This window comes from Molothrus aeneus, chromosome 16 (genome assembly GCF_037042795.1).
Source record: "Molothrus aeneus isolate 106 chromosome 16, BPBGC_Maene_1.0, whole genome shotgun sequence".
Taxonomy (NCBI): domain Eukaryota; kingdom Metazoa; phylum Chordata; class Aves; order Passeriformes; family Icteridae; genus Molothrus; species Molothrus aeneus.
Window position 1 is genome coordinate 14749222 of NC_089661.1, and position 22610 is coordinate 14771831.

Here is a 22610-nt window from a genome sequence, read left to right on the forward strand (position 1 = left end):
AACAGATCAGTAACAACCAAAAAGTCTTTCAAACTTTATACAGAAAAATAGATTGCATAAAAATGAGCTTTTTTTGTCTTTTCCCCCAGCCCAGCGTGTCCCTCCCTCCCCTGCCACGAAAAGGAAATATGCAAAAAAATATTTTTTAGAAAAAAGAGTAGGAAACGTAGAAAAGGTAAAAAGATGAATAACCTCTGAAAGGTGGGTTTAGATTTACAAAGGCTTTTAAAGGCACGAGTTCCCATAAAATAGATGGTTATTTATATGCTCAGCATACAATGGAAGAAGTAGAAATATATCAATGAAATATTAGTCTAAAAACTAAGTACCCTAAACCCATTTTTTTAGTGGAGGAGATTTTAGTTTCACAGCTTGATGGATGATATCTGGTCCCTAGAAGCCAAAATTAAAGCAGAAGTCGCTCGTTTCTCATGGAATTACAGCTCCTTTAAAGTAGTCCTGGTTCTGAAAGCCTCCGAAGACTCCTGAAATCCGATTTTAACGGCCCAAAACAGGTGGCCAGAAAATCACCTGCCCTTTTCAGGCAGCATTTGAGCCTCCCAGTTGAATTAGTAATTCCCCCCCTCGTTATTTGACATTCCCATTGGAGTTTCCAGGCAGATTCCTTCAGTCCCTCTCTCCAGCACGGCTCCTGCAGCGGTTCCAAAATGAAAAAAACCCAAAAACCAAGGAAAATCTATAGACTCATAACACCAGTTTATTGTATCATCTCCACTATTTTTTTAGGCTCCCTCCCCCATCTTTAAAATCTTTTAAAAATTCTACTTTTTTTTTTGTTTTGCACAAAATGACTTCATTAATTAAAAGACAAAATAATACAGAACATAAATACATATTTAACAGATTAAAAAAAAAAAAACAAAACCAAAAACATTTGAAGCTTCCAAAAACAAAAAAAAAACCCCAAAACAAAATGTTAATTACAGCCAAACCTTGCTTAGAAGAACTCCTGACTAAAAAAAAAATAAAATAAATCAACAAACACTTCAGACACTGAATTGGTTGGTCCCATCAGACTCTTCCCACGGGATTTTTCTGGGATTTTGGGGCTCATCCCTGTTGGTCCCAGTGAGTTCCTGCCCTCAAGGTTGGTCCGTTCCTCACATTGCAATAGACCCTGAAAGTCTCAAACAGCTTTTTTGTAGTTGTTTTGTCTCCCCCCCCTCTCTCTCTCCACATTTTGCACTTGGCCAAACTTCCAGGCCGAGCGAGTTCGGCTCAGTCCAACATTTTGTCCTTCATTTACTCAAAAGGCATCGCTGGTCCTTTTCCTTATGCTTTTATTTTTACCTCTTGCTGCCTTTTTTTTTTTTTTTTTTTTTTTACATTTTCTGCCCTTTGTTTGGTTGGGTTTTTTTTTTTTTTTAGTTTTTTTGAATTACTTAAATCCTACGAATCAAAGAAAAAAAAAAAAATAAGAACAGAGCTCTGTCCTTTCGGGGGGGGGGGTGGGAGTTTCGAAGCAAGGTGGCGACCAGCAGAAAGTTCCCAGCGGCTCAGGAGGCACTTTGGAACACTCCACGCTCTTCCTCCTCATTCCTTCATTAGTGCATAATTCCAGGGGAGCCTCGGGAGGCTCGGGGAATCCTTTAAGGCCTGGTCAGCGTGGTGTAGACGGGCTGCTCCCAGTTGGCGGTGGGGCTGTGCGCCGGTGGGATGGACAGCCCGTTGAGGATGGGGGTGGCGTAGGGGCGGCGCGAGGAGTGGAAATAGGGGTACTGGTAGAGGCTGGAGGCGTAGCCGGGGTAGGGGTTGTAGTAGTTGGAGCTCTGCAGGTCCGTGTAGTCGCACTGGGAGCTGGAGAAGGAGGCGGCGGCGGTGGCGGCCGGGGCGGCCGAGGTGGCGCAGGCCTGGCCGCCGTAGGAGCCGTAGGAGTCGGAGTGCGCCGGGGAGCCGTGGGGCTGCTGCTCGCTGTAGTGGCTGGGGCTCAGCTGCTCCGTTTTGATGTGAGGCCGCTGCTGCTGGCCCGGCTCGGGGGCTGCGGGCGAGGCCGCGGCCGGGCTCTTGTGAGTCCACACCTGCGCGGCCGCGCCCGAGTGCGCGTACGAGGCGCCGTACGAGGAGGCGGCCCCGGGCCCGTGCTCGGCCGGCAGCGCCGCGTGGCCGTTCAGGGGCAGGTACTGGTCGAACTCGTGCACGTCGAAGGTCTCCATGTTGTTGATGACCTCGCTGCTGAGCTCCGAGATGTCCACGTTGCTGAAGTCGATGTTCTGGCGGCCGCTCTCCACCAGGCGCCGGCCCTCGTGCTTCAGCTCCTGCTTGCCGCCGTGGTGCAGGTCGGTTTTGGGGGTGGTGGGCGGCGTGGGGGGTCCGTGGGGCTGGCCTGGGGATGGAGGGACAGCGAGGTTTCAGCAGTGACCACAGAACACCCGACTCCTTCACCGTTCAATAAATGGGTTTCACCTGTCTGCTGTCGCTCTCTTTGGGGATTTAAATCTGCGGCACCGTGTCGGACAGGGAACGTCCACCCCTGTGACCGCGTCCCCCCTGGGATGAGCTTCCCACATGGGACATGGGATGAAGCTGGGAGCCCATCAGGATCACTGGGGGACACAGCAGGACACCCTGGCAGCACCAAGTCCCCCCAAGGGGTGCATTCACAGAGTGAAGCCCGTGATGGAGCTCATGCTCTCCCTGAGGGTCCCGAGACAGAGGGAGCCAGGGCCATGATCCCAGCAGGGTCTGAGGCTGCAGGACATTCACAGCGCTTCCAGAATCTGTCAGCACGCCAATTCCCAGTGCTGGGCAGCTCTGCCCTGGGACCCTACTCCCCAGGCACCCTTATTAGCCCACCATACAAATAATTAGCCCAGAATAATTAATGCTCCCCATCCAGGGACACTGGGATCCCGGTGCTTTGGCATTCCCTATGGGACAGCCAGCTCTAAGAGCACTCACTAAGGAAAACCACGGCCACGCTCCCAAGCACAGCTCGTGGGACAACAACTCCTGCAGGGTGGGAAGCAGCGGGATCCCATCCCACCCGCCAGGGCACGGGGATCAGCGGGAATGCCGCCCTTTACCTGCGTGCTCGCCGTGGTGGTGGGAGTCGGCCATGCCCCCCAGCCCCGTGTCGGCCTTGTAGAGCTGAGTGCCGGCGTGGTGGCTGAGCTCAGCCCCCGAGTCCGAGTCGCTCTGCCCGGCTTTGACGCTTTTCCTCCTCCGGGGCTGGTATTTGTAATCCGGGTGATCCTTTTTGTGCTGCACCCTGAGCCGCTCGGCTTCCTCCACAAAGGGACGTTTCTCGTTCTCGCTCAATAAACTGGTTTTTTTGGGGGGGTTGGTTGTTTTAGTGAGGAAGAGAGGGGAAAAAAATAAAAAAGCCAAAATTAGGATCTTTTCCTTAGAAGTTTTCTTCTTGTTTTTAGACTCGCACATCCCCACTTCCCATGCGCGGATCCGAGCACTCGGCAAGTTAACTACGAAATTAATTTGCTGTGGTAAAAAGGAGTTAAAATCCACGGCAAAAAAATGGATTAAAATACCAACTACAGCAGCATGAAAAACCCGACCACTATGGACGGGGTAACTGGGCAAAACAAAATCCCCCTTCCATATTTCTAACACAATTACAAAACACAATTCCCGTGTTTGCCCTGCAAATGCCACCCCCTCACCGCCACAAACATTTCCAGCTTTGTTTGGTGCTTACAAAGAAACCACCAAGGCACCAGGGATGGGATTATTGCTTTCCAAACTCTCTGCCCCCTGCCCACACCTCTCTTTGCAAACTCTTGGAGAGGCTCAAACCGCAGCGGGAGCATCGCTGGCCCGAGCGGGCAGGAAAAGATGGGAATTAGGTACAGGGAGACACCACGGGACAAACCACACGGAGAAAAGTGGCTCGGGGAAGAGCCTTGGAAAGCAAAGCGGGCTCGGATGCTGCTCAGCAAATAAAAGTTTGCATCCCCGGGCAGCACTGAGCAGATAAGCAGGGAAATTAGGAAGCTCGTTAAAATAACTGCTAAAAAATGAGTTTAGCTGCGTTTATAGCTTGTAAAGCATCAAGCGAGCCAAAAGGAAAAAAAAATTAGGAAAAACCATAAAACAAGTCATTAAAAAAGTCTCATCGCGTGGGAATGGAGAAGCCGCAGGCAAGGGAAGGGCTTGTGCATCTCCCAGATGGAGCAGGGAAAATCCACCCGCGGCAGGAGCGAGGCTGCCCAAGCCCCTGCACGGGGGATTTTTCGGAGCAGGGGCCGCTGTGTCTGTCCTTCGCGGCGCGCCGGGATGCTCGGGGAGGGGATGGTACCTCCCTTGGGATGGCTCCGAGAACCCCAGAGTAACAAAAACAAAGCGGGCAGAAGCTTTACAGCAGCGCTGGGAAGGGGAGTCCGGCCGCGGAGGACGCGGCGCGGGGGTCGGGTCGGGTCGGGACTCACCGCCAGAGCTTGCCCAGGGTCTTGCTGAGCTCGGCGTTGTGCAGATGCGGGTACTGGTCCGCCAGCTTCCTGCGGGCGGCCTGCGCCCACACCATGAAGGCGTTCATGGGCCGCTTGACGTGCGGCTTGGCTTTGAGCGATCCGTTGCCGCGGACGGGCATGGGCACCAGGCTCCAGTCGTAGCCCTTGAGCACCTGCGAGACGGCGTCGCGGATGCAGGCAGGGAAGCGCTCGTCCACCTCGGCCGCGTCCACCTTGGCTCCCAGCGCGGCGGCGCCCGGCGGGCGCGGGGCGGGCGCGGGGGCGCAGCCCAGCCCCTCGGAGCCGGCGGGGGAGAGCGGCGAGTCCGAGTCCGAGTCCACGTGGGACATGGAGCTGGTGGTGCCCGCGGGGCTGCACGGAGCCTCCAGCGCTTTGTCGTGCTCCTCGGTCATGTTGAGCATCGGCGGGCGGCGGAGCCGGGCCGGCCGCGCGCTGTGCCCGCCCGGGGTTGGAGGGGGGGCCGCGCACCCTCCGCGGGGCGCCGCAGAAAAATAAGTAAAAGCAATAAGTTCGATAAGGAAAAAAAAGACACGAAACACTCAAAACTCAGCTCAAAATCCGCGCTATACCCCCCGCTCCGCAGCCGGTCCTGCCGCCGCTGCCCCGCGCTGCCCGCGCCGCGCTCCACGTCCAGTGCGAAACGGGGCCCCTGGCAACAAGTTACTTTAAGGGCAGGGCGAGCGGCCCCGCCCCCGCCGCCGCTCGCCATTGGTGGAGAGGGCGCTGTGATTTGCATAGGGGGCGTGGCTCCTCACGGCGGGCCCGTACCGCCTGCCCGCCGCCTCAGAGCTCCCGCTCCGCCGGCCGGAGCCGCCACCAGCCCGGGGTCCCGCTGCGGGTCCCGCTGCCGCCCGGGCCCGGTGGACGCCGCCCGGGCCCGCCACTGTTCCGGCTTCCTGCTCCGGCTGCCTCTTTCGGCTCCTCTGTGCTTTTTCCGCTGCAAATCGTCCGGGCGCTCCACCGCCGCGCGGTACTGGCGGGGACCCCCCGACGGTGGGGATGTGTTTCACGCTCCGGTGTGCAGCGGGGGTCCCGGTTTTCTAGCGGGGTACCGGGCAGCGGGTGCGGGATGGAGCGGCCGCGTCCTTTTCCCAGCGCCGCGGAACGGGGGTGGCGGAGCGGCAGCGGCTCCGGGACGGCGGAGCGGTGCCGTGGGGCCGCCGTTTTTATTTTGTTTTATTTTACTTTATTTTATTTTATTTCAAATCCCCTTTTCCAGGTGTTTTCGGGACGGTCGGTGCGTGGCCGGGCGGGCTGAGCTCCCTGTGTGTCCCCCGTAGCCCATCCCGGCGCCCCCGGGCCGGGCGCTCCCGCAGCCCCGAGCGCGTCGCTCCGGCCCCGCTCTCTCCGACGGGCGAGTAACGGAGGAAATCGGGGAATCGCTGGAAAAAAGCGACACGAGACCCTCCGTGTCCCCTCCCCGACTCCCCCTCCTCTTTTCCCGCAGCTTTCCCGCAGCGGGCTCCATCCCGAGCACCGGGAAGCGCCCGGGAGGTCCCGGCCGGAGGAGGATGCGGCACCTCGGGGTGAGCCTTTGGATGGGGGAAAAAGGGAGGGTGACCCCCAAAATCTCACCCGTCAGTTTAAGTTGTCCCTTTCCGAGCCAGCCCTGCTCTTCCAGCATTTCTTGGGAGCATTTGATTTTAATTATCCGCGGAGTTCAGCCTTCTAATTGCGACTGGGAGGGGGAAATAAAAGCAACTCGCCAAATTCAAGTTTTATCTGCTGCTTCCCCCCGGAAAAATAGAGGGTCACGATAGATTGGCAGGGGGAAAATAAGAAATCAGGCTTCAAGCATTGCAGCGTTTAAAAAGTACCAGGAACATGGTGGTTTTGTTTAATTACTGTGATGTGTAATAAATAAACCGTATGCTTTGAATTTAAATGTGTTTAAATGTGCTTAAACATTCGTCTGCCTTCTATGTGAAAATTAATTTGTTCTCTCAAATGGCAAAACAGGATTTAATTTATTTTTTTTAAAACCCCAAACTGTAATTTTTCCAGTTTTCAGCTTTCTGTTTGCAGCGTGACATATTTGAAATACAATTTTACAAAGCATCTTTAAAAGAAAAATTATTTTAAGTCTCAAGGCAAACTAAATAAATTGGACTTGCTAATTGAATAATTGAAATTTTCTTCTAAAATTTAATGAGATTGGGGATGAGTTTATGTTTCCCTGGGCTGTGGATTGGTGACTTTGCAATGCTGTTGGACACTTGGGAAAACCTTTTTTTCCCTCTCCCATGACCCATAATTAATGCATATTCCTATAAATCCTGTCTCATTAGGCAATTTACCTTGACTCACAGAATTCCAGTGTTTCATCTGTTTTATCCAGGGGTGAGTCCGAGCAATAATCACTATTTTTAGTCCATTTTTTCCCAATCCAGCCCCTCCTGCGGAGCACCTTCCTCGGAAGATCCCAACCTCAGTGCGTGACTGAGGCTGGGAAGGGATTTGTGGGATGCTCGGAGTTTTGGAGGTAGGAATGGGAACAAGAACCCCTTTTTTCTGCTCCCAGTCTTCAGCTCCAAAGATTCCTGCAAAAGAAGCCCCCAAGGACAGGAGGAATTACAGACTTTGGTTTTCTTCCCTGCTCGCTGCTGCCTTCCAGGGCTCCCCAGGCCTGCCTGAGGCAGGGAATTGCACATCCCAGCCCACAGGCTTGAATTCCTCTTTGTGCAGCACAGGTAGAAGGAGGAAGGTGACTTTGGGTGGTTGTTTCCTCTCGTTCCAGAGATGGGCTCGGGGATGAGGCCGTGCCTGGGAGCGGGGCAGGGAACGTGTCCTGCTGCACGTCCCCAATCCCGCACCAACCATTCCACGTTCCTGAGTCACTCCTGGGGGATGGAGCACAATTCCCTGGCCTCACACAGCCAGAACGCAGGGAAAGAAGGGAGCTGGAGCACCTGGAGGTGCTCAGGAGCTCTGGTTTCCTGAGAAGTTCACTCAGCCATGAAATGGAATGAGATAATGCCCGGGGAACAAGTGGGTTCAAGTGGGGCTGTTTGTCCCGCGGGGTCTCGTGGCTGGATTTTTGTATGACAAAGGATGGGGATGTTTGCCCAGGGATGGGCACGGGCTGGAGCTGCAGGGCAGGATCCCACAGGCCTAACACAGCAGGCCCTGACATCAGCATTCCCAGGAAAAGGGTGCAGATCTTGGAGGGAACAAACCCAGGTTCCTGTGGCCCAGTGGAGCCTTTAGGAGTGCACCCAGTTTAGAGCGGATTTGGGGGAACAGATCCAGCTCTTCCTGACAGAGTGGGCACGGCAGAGGTTGATATTTAGAATATTGCTTCATTTTCTGACGTGGCCTCTGAGAAAGTTCCTGGCCAGCTCAGGCAGTGTTTCTGGGAATCAGGCAGTAAATCCAAGGTCTGTGTGCCTGGCTCCATCACACTCCCACTTGGGAATCCTCAGCACCCCTGTGGGATGGAGGCTGTTCCACGTCCCATCCCGGTTCCTCTGTTCCATACCCCTTCCTCCTGCAGGAATAAGAGCGCGTGTGTGTGTTGGCTCCAGAGCAGGCAGAGCCCTGCTCATGCCAGGAAGGAAAAATTTCCTTTCCAGTGGCAGCCAGGGAAGGCATTTCTAGAGGATGAGAGCACGTGGAATCTCTGGAGCCCGCGGATGTGCTCTGGGATGCAGGATCAAAACCCACCCGTGTCTGAATTACACATTAAATGTTAGATGTTGGCACAGGATCTCTTCTTTCCTCCTGCACAGCACAGCCTGGGTGGCATCTTTTCAAAATAATGGGGATTACTGTGATTAATTATGATTATTGTGATTATTCATTGCTTGTCCTACAGTACCACTTAAGGATCCCTCTTCTGAACCAGCCCTTCCTCATTAACCTGCACAAATACATGAGAAAAAAAAGGTGATTCTTCCTCTAAAAATCCTTTCCAGCCTTAATCCTGGAGTTAAAGACCAGATTTCCACAGGGAAAATTGGGGATTTTAAAGGGAAGAATTATTACTGCTGGAAAAAAAAAAATGGCTTAGCAGAAGGAAGCTCCTGAATTCTCTGTGAGGTGCCCACGTCCCCTTCAGCAAGCGCAGCTGAGCGCTCGGTGTGTGCCTGCATTATCCACAGCTGCATGTCTGTTCCCTTCAGAGCAGCCCCCCGTGCTCATGCTGCCTCACAAGCTCCCGATTTCAGCTTTCTCTGCTCCCTTTCAACCCAAATCCTGGCAGCCAGAGGGGAGAAAGGCCAGAGCTGAATGAACACAGAGCGATTTCGGGTGCCAGGGCCAGCCAGCGGGGTTGGGGTGCTGCTGGGGACAGCTGCTGGCTGCTGTGACAGTGAAGGCTTGTTCCCCTGGCACTGCTGCAGCTGGTTTGGAACACAGCAAAATAGGGGACGTGGCGCTGGGGGTGGCTTGGTGAATGGAGATGAGCATCAATGATGCCCCTGCCCGCCTGGCATTCATGAATCGCCTTCCCCTGGAGGCTTGAAAGGCTCCAAAGCTCGCTCTGAAATATCTTGTCTGAGTTATTTTTGCACTGTTTTCTTTCCTCAAGTCGCCAGATAAAAATAAAAGAAGAAATCAAGAAGGGAGCAGAAGAGCCAGCACAGGTGATGGTCCCCACAAAGGGATTTGTGCGATCACAGAGTATCTGAGCTGGGAGGGACACACAAAGGTCCTCGAGTCACATTTGGGACAGAAAAGACGTCATTTGGTGTCCTAATCAACTGGTTTATCACATGTTTTTCTTTCTAGCCTGAATCATCTTCCAGGAAAGCCTTCCACTGCCTGTTATGTGAATTGAGTCCTTTTCAGTTTCACACATTTCTGCTGGTTTAGGCTTAAAATTCACAGCTTGTCCTGTTGGAAGGTGCTCCTGGTCCACGACTGGCACATCTCAGAGTGACCCTCGGCAATGAAACCTGACCCAGCTCAGCATTCCCCTCCCAGCCCCAATTACTCTTCCTTTTTGCTAAACTTTAGCCTAAACTCTCCACTTTCCCGCAGTAATTTCCTCAATTATCCAGCTTGTTTTACAGACACCTCCGTTTAATGTAGAATTTGCTGTAAAAGACCCCACAAAGGAAACCATTAGCTCCCATCTATTTAAATTTTCCTCTCCAAACCTCGTGGCCGATCCAGAACTGCAGTATTCCAGTGGCCTTTAACAAACAGCTGATTTTTCCTTCCCTATACAATGCACCATTATGTGGCATTTTTTCTATTTTTTTTTCCTAAGGAGAACAATGCGAGCAGCAGTGATGGGAAACTGGAAAAACAAAAGAGGCATTTAGAAGGGACCGGTTTAGAGGCTGGGAAGTGTTGAATAATGTTACACCTGATAGCAGATGCTTTCTCAGTGACCAGCACCGAGGTGTTTACTAAGGGGATACTCAATGTATGTTTATGTTCAAAAATACTATTTATGAGCTCCATGCAGCCAAGTGTTTGATGTCTGTAAATTATGTAAAGTAAAAATCATGGTGGTATCATAAGTAGTGAATTTAGATGGGATTTTAGGAGGAAATCCTTCCCTGTGAGGGTGGAAGGGGCTGGGATGGAATTCCTAGAGAAGCTGTGGCTGCCTCTGGGTCCCTGGAAGTGTCCAAGGCCAGCTTGGATGGGGCTTGGAGCAACCTGGTACAATGGAAGGTGCCTAAAATTGGAACTGGATGAGATTTAAGGTCCCTCCCAACCCAAACCATGGTGTGATTCTATGAGAAAAACCTGAGGAATTGAACTTATAATGCACTTAAATTCCCCAGCCCAGGCAGGGTCGCCTGGAGCAGGTGACACAGGAATGTGTCCAGGTGGCTTTGGGATGTCTCCAGAGAGGGAGATCCACACCCTCCCTGTTCCACGGCCCTGCCACCTCCATGTAAACCAGTTCTTCTGTAAAATGAGGTGGAATTTGTTGTGTTAATCTGTCCTGAGCTCAGCCGATCCGAGCATGGTGCTGACAACTCCAAGGTTGTGGATTCAATGTGAGCCATTCACTGAAGGGACTCCATTATCCTTGCCAGTCCCTTCCAAACCAGAATATTCTGCAATTTAGATTCTGATTTAGCTTAGGATATCACTGTACATGCTGTCACGGAGCACCACAGAACAGAGCCCGGCATCATCCCCCAAAACCCCTTGGAAATATTTTAATAGATGTGATCCCCTCTCACCTTCCCTCCTCCAGCCCGCCCCAGCTCCCACAGCCTCATCACAGAGACGCTCCAGCCTTCTCACACCTCCGCAGCCGCGCTGACCGCTTACTTTACTTTATTTTTTAATTTTTTAAATAAAATTTTGCATTTTCTCGCCGGTTCGCAGAGAATTATCCCCGTCTTCCCCCTGGTTTTCCCCGTCCCCGCCGTGTCCCCTCACATCCCGCTCCGCCGGGCCGCACACGCTCGCTGTCCCCGACACGGCGGCGCCGCTTTGAGGAGCAGTCTGTCAGTTTCTCCCCATTTCTGCCCTTTTTGCCCCATTTCTGCCAGTTTCCCCCCCATTTCTGTCCTTTTTGCCCCATTTCTGCTCTTTTTGCCTCGTATCTGCCCGTTTTGCCCCGTTTCTCCCCGTCCCCGCCGTGTCCCCTCACGTCCCGCTCCGCCGGGCCACACACGCTTACTATACCCGACACATCGGCCCCGCTTTGAAGAGCAGTCTGTCGGTTTCTTCCCATTTTTATCAGTTTCTCCCCCATTTCTGCCAGTTTCTCCCAATTTCTCCCACTTTCTCCCCATTTCTGCCTTTTTTTGCCCCGTTTCTGCCCGTTTTGCCTCATTTCTCCCCGTTTTCTCCCCGTCCCCACCGTGTCCCCTCACGTCCCGCTTCGCCGGGCCGCACACGCTCGCTGTCCCCGACACAGCGGCGCCGCTTTGCAGCGCATTCCCCCCGTTTCTGCCCGTTTTTCCCCATTTCTGCCCGTTTTTCCCCTATTTTTCTCCCGTCCCCGCCGTGTCCCCTCACGGCCCGCCCCGCCGGGCCGCACATGCTCGCTGTGCCCGACATGGCGGCTCCCAGCGCGGGGCTGCGCCAGCGCGGCCCGGGCCGGGCCGGAGCCCCCGATGCAGCTCCCGGAGCGGCCCCCGCTGCATCCCCCGAGCCCCCCGAGGCCGGGCTCGCTGCCGCGGCCCCGCCGCTCTCCCCGGGCACCTTCTGGCTGACCCGCATCGTGCTGCTGCGCTCCATTGCCTTCCTGTACTGTGAGTGCCGGGCGGGCGCTGATCCCCCCGCGGTGTCCCCGAGCGGTGCCCGGGGACGGCTGGAGCTGTGCCAGGGAGGGCTGGGGGAGAGCAGGGAGAGGTTTTCCCGTTTTCGCATCCCCCGAGGGTGCTGGGGCACTGAGCAGGCTCCCCAGGGAATAAGCACATTCCCAAGGCTGCCAGAGGAGCCCTTGGACCCCACTCCCAAGCACGTGGTGACATCCTTGGGGATGTCCCGTACAGGAATAGCGGCTGGACCCGACGATCCTTGCAGGACCTTCCCACTTGGGAATATTCTATGATTTTATGACCATTGTGGGTCCTCTCCAGCTCTGCATATTCCATGATTCTTTTCTTGCCCAGTCCCACTTTCCTGGTGGACTGGGGATGGCTGGATGGGGTTGGTGATGCTGGAAGCCGGTGGAGCTGGAAGGAGAACTTTGCTCACACCACAAGGCTGGTACCTCTCAGCAGAGCTGCTTGGAGCTGTTCATCCTTTCCCTTGAAGATGTGAGCTCACAGTGCAAGAGAGGCACTCTTTGTCCTATAGGAGGACTGCAGGGACAGATGCCATCCCTGGGTGCCAACACCACCAACAGCCAGGACTTAGAGTCAACATGACCTTAAAATATTCCACAGTGAAAGCAGTTTCCAGCCTCTGCCGTGCTCCTTTGCCTCTCGCTCTGGCACTGAGAGCTGTGCTCAGAGCCCGCTGGTGCTCCGCTTAAAAATATTTACAGTGAAACCGAAACTGACAAGTAACACACTACGGTACAAATTCTAAACTTGCCCCAGATTTGTCCACAGAATCGTTAGAATTTGTAGCCTGCCAGCCTGCTTAGATTATTTTGCATCAAAACCATGCAGAAGTTGTAGTTTCGTATGGCTTTGACACGCGCTCTGGTTCTAGTTTGGTTTCAGCTCTCGGTGAAATGCGAGGTTATGACTCTTTCAGTCAAAATGAAAGCGATTCTGATATTCCCCCGTGTGTAAATCCAGGCTGCTGAGTTTCCCGTGGCTCAGTTTGCAGTTTCCGTATGAAAAACTGATTAGTGCTCTGTGCTGTGCCTTCGGTGGAGGCTGCTGCTGCCCAGGGCTGGATTTGGGGTGATAAATGTGCCACACCTGGCACCAAAGGGGGTCTGGGGGTGTTGGGAAGGGAGAAGGGGCTGGCAGGAGGGGTGGGAATTGGTGGAAATCAAAGGTGTGGGACCTTGTGGTGAGTGGGACACCTGGGACAACGAGGTGGGGAACAAGGATCTGATTGGGTTCAGGTGAGTTACAGGGGAAGCGATTGAAACTGATGGGCTGCAGGAGAAAAGGAGGCTGGGAGGGGCTGAGCCACAGGGCAGAGCTGAGTTTGCAGGTTGGTGAGTAAGTGTAAGTGTGGGCTGCTGAAAAAGAAGGTGAATTTTTTTTGGTGGTTTTTTTTAAGTGGGAGAGAGGAGTGGGAATGGCTGAAAGTCAGAGGGAGACCCCAAAATGCCTCTATAGTGTGAGGTGAGGAAACCTCTTGGAGAGTGGGGTGGCAGAGGGAGAGTTTGGGGTACTGAAGCTGGAAGGAGCAGGGCAGGAGAATGTTTTTGTCCCTTGTTGGGGGAAGAGGTGGAGGAGAGGAAAAGTTCACCTGCTTGTTGTGCAACTTGTGCTTGGCTGTGCTCAGGCCCTGGGGAGTTCTGCTGCTGGTTTGGGGTGAGCCAAATGAACCAAATCCAAGAAGCTGGGCCTGGTTTGAGACAGGTCACATTCCTACAGGCAGCAGAGCTGAGGCTGGCAGTGCAGGAGAGGTGCCCCACAAGAATTTGTGGGGTGGAAAGTGCTTGTTGTGTGTGAGCTGGAGAGGTTGCGAGCGGGCAGATTCCCGCTGGATGCTCCAGTGGGAAGGAAGGCTGCCCTTTGATCTCTTTGGAGTGCCTGGCTTTAAAAACAGCAGAAAACAATTCCGTGCCTCGGTGCCAAGCTGCTCTTGCAGGGTTTTTTTTTGGAGATGGAAGCATTTAGTGTGACAGCTGATTTTTCTCGCAGACGCGGCGATTCCGCGTGCGCCGAGGCTCAGACTCGCTGAGGAGACGGTTGATGCCGTTGTGACAGTTTGACATTCCTCAGCCCTGGGATGGTTTTCCCCCCTTCTTTCGCTTCACCCTTTCGTGTGTAACCCTTTCCTTTCCCTTTCCTTCGGGGGGGGATTTGTGTTAAGGTGTTGGGGAATGTGATGGGGGCTCAGCTCTGGGAGCTCAGGGATTGTTCCTCTCCTGGGTGGGAGAGTGAAGGACCTTGAGGATGGGGCGGAGAGAAACGCAATTTGGGGTGTGCAGTGACCCCAAAGTGTGCTCTGAGGGCTTGTCACCTCCTTCCTGCCCCCACCCCATTCCCAGGGGGTGTTCATTGCCTGCTGTGGTATGGGAGATGTTTTCCCTGAGGATCTTCCCGTGTGGAAGGAGGCCAGGCAGAGCAAGGCAGGTGTGGAGTGTCCTTCTGTGTGCCCTCCCCCTCTGCTTTTACTCTCCCCTTCTTTTTTTGTGTCTTTTGAAGGGGTTTTCCAGAAGCAGCCCGAGCCTGGGAAGTCCCTGGCAAGGCAGCTGCTGTGTGAGAGGCAGGTTGGAGATGGGAGAAGATCTGAGGGTTTGGGGAGGTCAGAGACCAACCCCACCTGCTGCTGGCGGGGGTGGGAGGGCAGGGAAGGTGGATCCAGCTGAAAGGGCTCTGTGAGGTTTGGTCCTTTCAGCATTGTCCCTTCCCCTCCATCCCTTGGAAATGGTCTCTCTCTGTTTCCTGGTGGCTCCTTCAGGTCCTGGAAGGCCACAATGAGGTCACCCTCAAGCTTCTCCTCTCCAGGTGAACAACCCCAGCTCTCCCAGCAGAGCTGCTCCATCCCTCTGCTCATCCTGGGGCCTCCTCTGGACTCTCTCCAGGGCCCTCCCTGTGCTGGGACCCTGGAGCTGGAGGCAGCTCTGCAGGTGGGGTCTCACCTGAGCAGGGCAGAGGTTTGGCCAAATGTCACTTGGAGAGCTGCAGTTTTTCCACCCTGGTCCTGCCCTGTGTGTGTTCCCTGTGACAGGGATGGCTGTTCTGGCAATCCAGAAATACTTTGAGGTCTTGTTGGAAGTGCTCTTACAGGTAAATAGCTGGTCCCAAAGCTCTCGACAACAAATGTGCATTATTTGCTCCCTTCACCCTCCTTCTAAATCATTTTTAAGTGCTCTTTTTGGGTGATTACCATCATCAGATTCCAGCTGTAGAAATTTCAGTAATTAGATACCACCCTCCCCAATCTCAGCCAGGCTCTGTGGAGAGCTTTGAAATAAAAGCTATTATTTAAATCCAGTTTATCTTCCTTCTCCTTCTGTATTGTTTAATAGTATTTTCTTTCCCCAGCACCAGAGCTACGGGAGGTTCAGGCTCCTTCTTCCTAAATCTGAAATCCAAAGCCCTCTCGGGGGGTTTGGCTTCCTGTGGGCTCCTGGCTCTCCCCGGTGTCCTTCCTCCTCTCTTTCTCTGCCATCTCCCCTGCTTTCCCTTCCCTCAGCTTTATTCAAAGGCTCCCAGTAGCTTTCAGCCTGCCTGCTCGGGGTTAGAGAACACCTTCAGGCCCTTTTGCTGCCCTGAGAGGTTTTATTCCAGCTCAGTGCTCCTTGGCAGGGCTGTGCAGCACCAGCAGTGCATCAGCTCTGGGTCCTCTGAGCAGCTGCATCCCCCTGGAATGGGAATAAAAAATAACAAAGGTGGAGAAGGGAATCTCTCTCCCTGTCTTCTCCTTGCCTAAAGCCCCTCTGGAGCAGAGGGATCTTCCCAGGGCATCCTCCAGCTGCAGGCTGGGGTGGTTTTGGACAGCCTGAGACCCAAAGGGAAGCTTTTTTCTCTTTTCCACAGCTTTTCAAACAAGGAGGCAGCAGGGAGATAAGAACTTCAAACCCTCCCCTCGAGCAACCATCCCAAAGTGTTCAGCTTGGCTGTGAAAGGCAAGAAAACAAAAAAGGTGCTAAGGGCAGAGCACTCTGTGTGGTTTTTGTGGGTGCTTGGCTTCGCCCTTTTGCTCAGTGCTCTGGTGGTGTTGCTTCTGTGTTGCAAAACTTTGCAGGGGAATTCATCAATTGAAAATTTATTTGAGTCATTTCTCTGGTAATAAAATACCAGGAATATTCTGCTCTTTCTTCTCTCCAGCAGTGCAACCTCAGCTTGCAGCATCCAGCTCAGGGCCTGTGCAAATGCCCCCTTGGGTCAAAGGGGCACTTGATAAACTGCTCCAGGCAGAGTTTTTGTGTGTGTGCAAAATGTAGTTTGGTTTTCAGGCAAGGCTCTGTGCTCTTGGTTCAGTTCTTCTTGTGGTTTGGGCATCAAGGAAAAGTTAAGACTTCTTTTAACAAGAGGTGTGGGGAAGACAGAAAAAGCCATAAGACCGGAAAGTTTTGGATTTCACATCTTTAAATCTTTCCTGAGCATGAAAAATGGGATTCTCTCCTTCTCTCACCATGAGAGTCTGAGCCTGGACTGAGGGAAGGGAGCTGAGGTGCCAGGGAAATCTGGATGGAGCGAACCCCTTTGGATGGGGATGCTTGGGTGGTGGTTATTGGTACCATGTGGGGTTGAACAAGGAACATGCTGGGTTTGGGGGGAGAGGGGAGGCTGGGAGGGGGGGAGTTAATGGAAAAGTACAGTGAAGCACCTTCTGAGGTGAGGATAAGTATGGAAGGTCTATTAGCAGCCCTGGTAATTTGCATGTATTATGTAAAGCTCAGCTGGCAGCAGGGAGAGCTCCCATGTGAGCTGTCAGAGGCTCTGCAGTGGGAGGCAGACCCGGAGCTGCTCTGTTCCCTCCACCTGCACAGCCCCAGGAATGGCACATCCAGGTGCACCAGGCACTCCCAGATCCTGCAATTGTCCGTAGGAAGGGAAGCACGGGCAGTGAGCCCTGGGGTGCTGGGGCTTGTGCCAGCTCAGGAGGCCTGGAGGGTGCAGAGCCCCAGGGAAAGGCTCCAGGGGCAAGGAGAGGTGGGGCAGAGTGCCCCAAGCCCAGCACGGTGGTGATGCTGCCACTCAGTGCCCAAAGTGGAAGCAAAGTTGTTGGAGCTGGAAGATGCAGAGTGAAAAATCCCCGAACAAGGGAGGCCACAGGGAGAGAGGTTCCAGAATAAGGATTAAGGAAGAGGAAGGAGCACAGGCTTTGGGGGAAAAGGGATTTTTATACCCCCTGACCAAGCCGTGGTCAAAGGGAAGGTTCCTGGAGAAGGCAGCAGGGTCTGTTACACTGAATTTGAGGCTCCAGTTTCTCTGGGCTTCAGGGAGAGGAAGCAATGACAAGCTGATAAATAACTTCCCCTTTTCCCTCCTGGGTCTGAGCATCTCCTCTGCTGCTGAAATCTCTGCAGTTTCTTTAGTTTCAGCTCTTCCCCGTGTCCAGCAGCACAGGAACTGCAGCCTGAGGGGGAAACCTCGGGAGATGGAGCAGGGATGGGTGGAGGTGGGAGCTGGGTGGGGATGAACCCATCCCAAAGATGCTGGGGATGGGTGGAGAGGGAGCCTGGAGCGGTGCCGACACTGAGCATGGGGAGTGTCCAGGAGAGGGAGCTGGGTCCGGGATGGAGCTCCGGGAGTGCCAGCGTCACCTGGCAGGTGATGGATCAGACACAGCTGGAACCACGGGGTTTGCTTTGGGCCAGGTGAATCCTCCCAAAATTAGGGCTGGTGCTGCTGGGTTTTCATTGTGGATGGAAAATCCCAGCAATGGGAAATGGGAAAACCCCTTTGGAGTCTGAGCTGGGCCATCCAAAATGTGCATTTCATGGCAACTCCAAGCCATCCTTTGCTGTCTGCAGGCTCAGAGAGGCTGAGCAGGATTGTGTCCATCCAGTGTGCACTTTGCTGGAATTGCTGGTGTTTGTTTTTCCTAATTTACCCTTTCCTTGTTTGTCTCGTGCACGGCACAGGGGTCTAATTTGGACTTTTTTTAGGCAAAAACCTGCTCAGCATTTATGGGTTGGGGCAGCAATTCTGGAGCATTTAGAGGTGAATTTGATTAGCACTTGTGGAAAACTGTGCAGCAAATTGCAGTGCTAATCATGGGAAATCAAGCCACAGAGTTTCAAGGCAGAACTGGCTTTCAGTTGGCTTTTTTAAAGCCAAAAATGAAGATATTAAACTACCTAAAGCTCAGAAGAATTTTATTTCTGCTGGTTTCATGTCAGGCTTTCTGATTACACAGTTATGCTGAGCTGAGTGTTAGTAGAAAAATATGGATAAAATAGAAAACACTTAATTTGTGTCCCAGAACTGATCCTGTAGTGTTTGAATCAGCTTTTCTCATATCTTTCTCTATCCATAATTGAGTAAAGGAATTGAAGAAAAATGTCTCTTATTTGTAAAATCATTCACTGTGTAGAAAAGATGGATGGGAAGAGACACAACCCATTAACTCCCAACTTTATTGTGCCATCCCTGGGGTTCAGGAGCTTCTGGAATCAAAGGGAACCCTCCCAGTGACCTCTGCTGTGTGCTGATGATGACTTTTAGTGGTTTTTAAATGAGAATAAAACCCATGGCTGTGTGCAGAGAGCTGGGGGAGCGTTAAGTGGATTAAGTGGAACCCACTGGAGACCTTTGTCTGGGGAATGGGACTTTCAGTCGGATTCCCTGGGGCTGCAGACTTTGGGTTGCTGCTTCAGACTTCAAAGAAATGGGAATTTGGGCTCTGATTTCACACAGCCTCTCCCCCAGTGCTCCCAGTGAGAGACACCAGATGAACACCAGGGTTGTTGTTTGCAGAATGCCAGCATTGAGATAAGGAAGGAAACAGATTTGATCATTAACCGAGGAAGATTGGGGAGGGGAGCAAATTGGCTTTTTCCAGGAGCTCTGGTGCTGCTGCCCATGACGTGGCTGGTGTTTGGGTAATGTTTGAAGGATGGGTAAATTAGTGGATGCAGCCTAATCAGGAAATGTTGGCCCTCCTCATTTTTTATTTTTTTCCCCGAGACATGGAGATTACTGGAGTTACAAACTGCAAATTGGTAACTGCAAGAGATGCCTAAAATATGAGATAATGCCTAAAAACTGCCCAACTTTCTCTGTAGGGCATCAAATGCTAGGTCTATGAGCTGTAATTAAATTGCTGATGTGCTGTTAAAAAAAGCAGCTGGCTGCTCTAAGAGTGTCCATGGCTGGAGCAGAAACACTATAAATGGGACAGCTGTAAGGACATGGAAAAGGGGGAATTTAAGGGGTGGGAAAATGGTAAGATTTTGGATTTCCAGCCTTCCAGGGTGTGCAGAGGGTCAGAGCTGCTGTTCTGGGCAGTTGTGGGGGTGAACCATGGACTCCAAGAACTGAGTGTGCTTCAAGCAGCTCAGGGTCCTCAGCATGGGAAGGAATTGGAGCCATTCCAGAGCTGCTCCAGGGCTGGAGCCAGGCTGGGAGAGCTGGGGGTGCTCACCTGGACAGGAGAAGCTCCAGGGACACCTCAGAGCCCCTTGCAGGGCCTGAAGGGGCTCCAGGAGAGCTGCCGAGGGACTGGGGACAAGGATGGAGGGACAGGAGCCAGGGAATGGCTCCCAGTGCCAGAGGGCAGGGCTGGATGGGAGATTGAGAATTGGGAATTGTTCCCTGGCAGGGTGGGCAGGGGCTGGCACAGGGTGCCCACCCTGGGTCCCTGGCAGTGCCCAAGGCCAGGCTGGACACTGGGACAGTGGAAGTGTCCCTGCCATGGCAGGGGTGGGATGAGAGGATCTCCAAGGTCCCTTCCAGCCCAAACCATCCTGGGGTTCTGTGAACACCTCATCAATGGTATAAATGATTTTAAGCTATCTAATTGACAGTATTTTGGTATATGAAGTGTGTTCAATACAAGGAAAAGATTCTGGGACTTGATAGATGCCCAGGTAATGTTACATAAAGCTGGAGATCTGCTCTCCTCCAAAGCCAAGTCAGGACTGATAGAATTCCTTTGCCTGCTGCCTTGTGGTTCATAGAAACCACAGAATCCTGGGATGGTTTGGGTTGGGAGGGACCTTAAAGATCCTCCAGGTGCAACCCAGGGCACCTTTTGTTGGGCACTCTAGTGACTGTGTTGGATTTTAGTGGAGATAAGGACTTGGGAATAAATTCCTTCCAAGAACGACTCCTCTAGCTCTGCATTCTGGTCAGCTCTGTCGCCCTGGATGGTTCCTCACACAGTTTTTCCCTCTCTTTTTTCCCCTGCAGTTGTGGCCTTCTTGGTGGCCTTTCATCAGAACAAGCAGCTGATAGGGGAGAAGGGGCTGCTCCCCTGCAAGCTCTACCTGCAGGATGTCAAGAAATACTTCAAGGGCAAGGTTGGCCTGGATGCCCTGAGCTATGCCCCCACTCTCATCTGGTTCCTGGACTGGTCTGCCATGGACAGCACCCTGGATTGCCTGGCCCTGGCTGGCCTGGCAGTGGCAGCCTTTGTGCTGCTGACTGGCTGTGCCAACATGGTCCTCATGTCCCTGCTGTGGCTCCTCTACCTCTCCCTGGTCAACGTTGGACAGATCTGGTGGGTCCTCGATCCCTCTGCTCTGCTCTTTGTGGTACACATTGAGTTTTCCTGGTGCAGTTTGGATTTCCAGTCCAATTTGTGATTGCTCCTCACCAGATTATCCCTGTAGGAATGAATGTGAGATAAGGACAGCACCTGGCAGGAAAGATGTATGGACACAAATGATTGATGGCAATGTCCCAGCTCTGTCTTAGCTGGGATATCTGCCCTGAGTTCTCCTCTGCTCATTGGTGCAGGGTGGGATTTGATGATCTGCCTTCCATAATTCCATGGTCTTCCACACTGTGTTATCCCAGCTGTGCAGTGCTTCCCCTCATGGCTGTTGCAAGGAAATTCCCTCCATCATTTTAGGGTTTTAGGGTTTTTTAGGGTTTCTCAGTTTTCAGCTCTGTCCAAGAGAGAGCTGCAATTTGTGTTTCATGCTAAGTACAGAAAGTTTGTGGGGAGGGAAAAGAGAAACCCTGACTCCTGTAAATCACCCTGCTGCAGGGGAGGGCTGTGGCGCTAAAATAAAGGGTTTGGCTTGTCCTTGCTCTTGTTCAGGCCCCAAATGCATTGTCTGAAAGAGGATGAAAACCCCAAATTTCATCAGGTCACCTCCTGAGGTGCCTCTTCCTGCGGCTGAGCTCGTGTGGAGGGGAAAGCTTCTGCCATCAGGAGGTGCCCAGGGAGACTCTTCCCAAGTGTTCTGGCTTTCCAGCAGGGCACCTTTTGCACTGATGGGCTCAGTGGGTTTGATGTGAAGGGTTTGCATGTGCTGCCCCGTTCATTCCCATCCTACTGCAGCTGGAATGTCAGTGGGTGAAGGAGAGCAGCCTCTGAAAAGCTCCATTCTCTGAGCTCTTCACTCAGCACCAAATTAAAGCTAGGACACCAAGCCACAGGGTTGGACAAATAACTCAGTGGATGGTTTTCCATTGCCTGTTCCCAGATTATTCCAGGATTTCTTGTCTGTTTTCTGGATGTTTTAATGTGGAAGGGCAGGAATTCAAGCATCCTCCTGCTCTGGCTTCCAGGGCTACAGGAGCAAAACCTGGCTGTGATCCTTGACTTCTTCCTCTTTGTGTTTCTGTTTGGAGGGGAGAAGGGAAAAATCCCAACAGCCTCCCCATGAAGCTGCCAAGGTTTTGTAGCTGAGCTTTGGAGCTGCAGTGACTCCAGGGCTGGAGGTTTGATCTGTTAATTCCTGGAGCAGTGGGATAATTAAGACAGGCTCTCTTCATTAGTGCCCACAGCTCTCTGGAGTGCTCCCTGTGCTGGTGCTGTGCTGTAGAGCTCTTGTAGTTTTATTATTTTTTAAAAAACCCCACCTGGAATGTGGTTTTTTTCCCATGTCTTGGGGCAGTGGGTGCTGTGCTGCCCCTCTGCTCCCACTTTTCCTGGCATGGGGGGTGCTGGCTCCTCTGACAGTCCTGCAGAACTCCTGAGGTTTTCCCACAATAATTCCAGTTGTGCCTGGTGAGCTCTGAGTGGCTCTTTTGGCACCTTTTTTAAGGAAGAGGCCAAGGGTGGGGGGTACAGAGAGGAGCCTGTCCCTCTCCTCCCCAGCCCTTACCCAAACCCCAGTTCCTGCTCAGAGATGAGAGCTGGGGTCCCCTCCCAGCTCCAGGCCAATGATCCTGGCAGGAATGCACCTGGAGCCTGTTGTGCTTGAAAGGAATTGACTCCTCATAGTTGAGATAAGGATGGATTATTTTCTTTTTTTCCCCTCCTTTGCTCCTTGAGGTTTGGGGGGTGAAATTTAGCCTGGTGTACAGCAAAAACTCACCAAGGGGGAAGGGGGAGCAGAAAAGGGGGATTGGAGGTGTTCCCTCAGCTGCTTTTCCTCTTGATTTCAGTATTAAACAGGAAATGAGGTGGTTCTTGGGAAGGGAGAAGAGTCCTGCTCATTCAGCTGGGGGCTCATTTTCCATCAGATCCATCAGATCCTCTGCAATGGGTCAAACCCAGATTATTCCAGTGTGACGTGGAATTCCCAGGACACAGGGGTGCTGGCTGCTCCCAGTGCAGGGAAGGAACAAAGCAGGGCTCACTCACTGCTCCCTGTCCTTCAGGAGTTGGCTGCTGCACAGGGAGGAGCTCAGGGTACCCAAAATCTGCAGTATTGCCCCGAAAACCAAGGCTGGCCTTAAAACCTAGGCTGGCTTTCCATCTCCTTCTCACACTGGTTTCTGGGTGGGGTTAGGTGCTGCAGGGATTGTTTTGCTCCCAGTTTGGGGCAGGCTGAGAGGTTTTGATGGGTTCTGCTGCTTCTCCAGAGCACCTGAAGAGAGCACAGCTCTCCTGAGGTGGGCAGGACAATGCCAGGCATTCCTGGCTGGAGTGATGAGGCAGCCCAGCAGAGAGGTCTCTGAAATGAGCAGGAAATTCCTCCTGTGGCCCAAATATATTAAAAAAAAATCTTTTGTGGCTCAAAATAAAAACGTTATTTTGATTTTTTTTTTTAATATATTTTTTTGTGCAACCCTGCTGTCCCTATCCACTGGCCAG

At 52.7% G+C, this 22610-nt stretch overlaps 1 protein-coding gene and 1 long non-coding RNA gene across 2 annotated transcripts; one reads left to right on the forward strand and one right to left on the reverse strand.

The window, feature by feature from the left end:
* Positions 1–1464: 1464 nt before the first annotated feature.
* On the reverse strand, positions 1465–5054 carry SOX8 (SRY-box transcription factor 8). Its single transcript, XM_066560800.1, has 3 exons — positions 4404–5054; positions 3045–3283; positions 1465–2344 (listed from the first exon to the last, which is right to left on the reverse strand). The coding sequence occupies exons 1-3, from the start codon at positions 4844–4846 to the stop codon at positions 1611–1613; spliced, it is 1416 nt and encodes a 471-aa protein (XP_066416897.1). The 5' UTR covers positions 4847–5054; the 3' UTR covers positions 1465–1610.
* Positions 5055–5260: 206 nt separating this feature from the next.
* LOC136563554 (uncharacterized) lies at positions 5261–6330 on the forward strand. Its single transcript, XR_010784633.1, has 2 exons — positions 5261–5438; positions 5665–6330. It is a non-coding gene; the product is annotated as an uncharacterized lncRNA (long non-coding RNA).
* Positions 6331–22610: the final 16280 nt, after the last annotated feature.

What these genes read in the sequence shown, in the direction of transcription:
- SOX8 (XM_066560800.1), bottom strand. Translation starts at nt 4,846, where the DNA reads ATGCTCAACATGACCGAGGAGCACGACAAAGCGCTGGAGGCTCCGTGC. An exon ending in ACCCTGGGCAAGCTCTGGCG is followed by an intron (nt 3,284 to 4,403) that starts GTGAGTCCCGAC and finishes CAAAAAAACCAG; the next exon opens with TTTATTGAGCGAGAACGAGA. An exon ending in CCACCACGGCGAGCACGCAG is followed by an intron (nt 2,345 to 3,044) that starts GTAAAGGGCGGC and finishes CTCCATCCCCAG; the next exon opens with GCCAGCCCCACGGACCCCCC.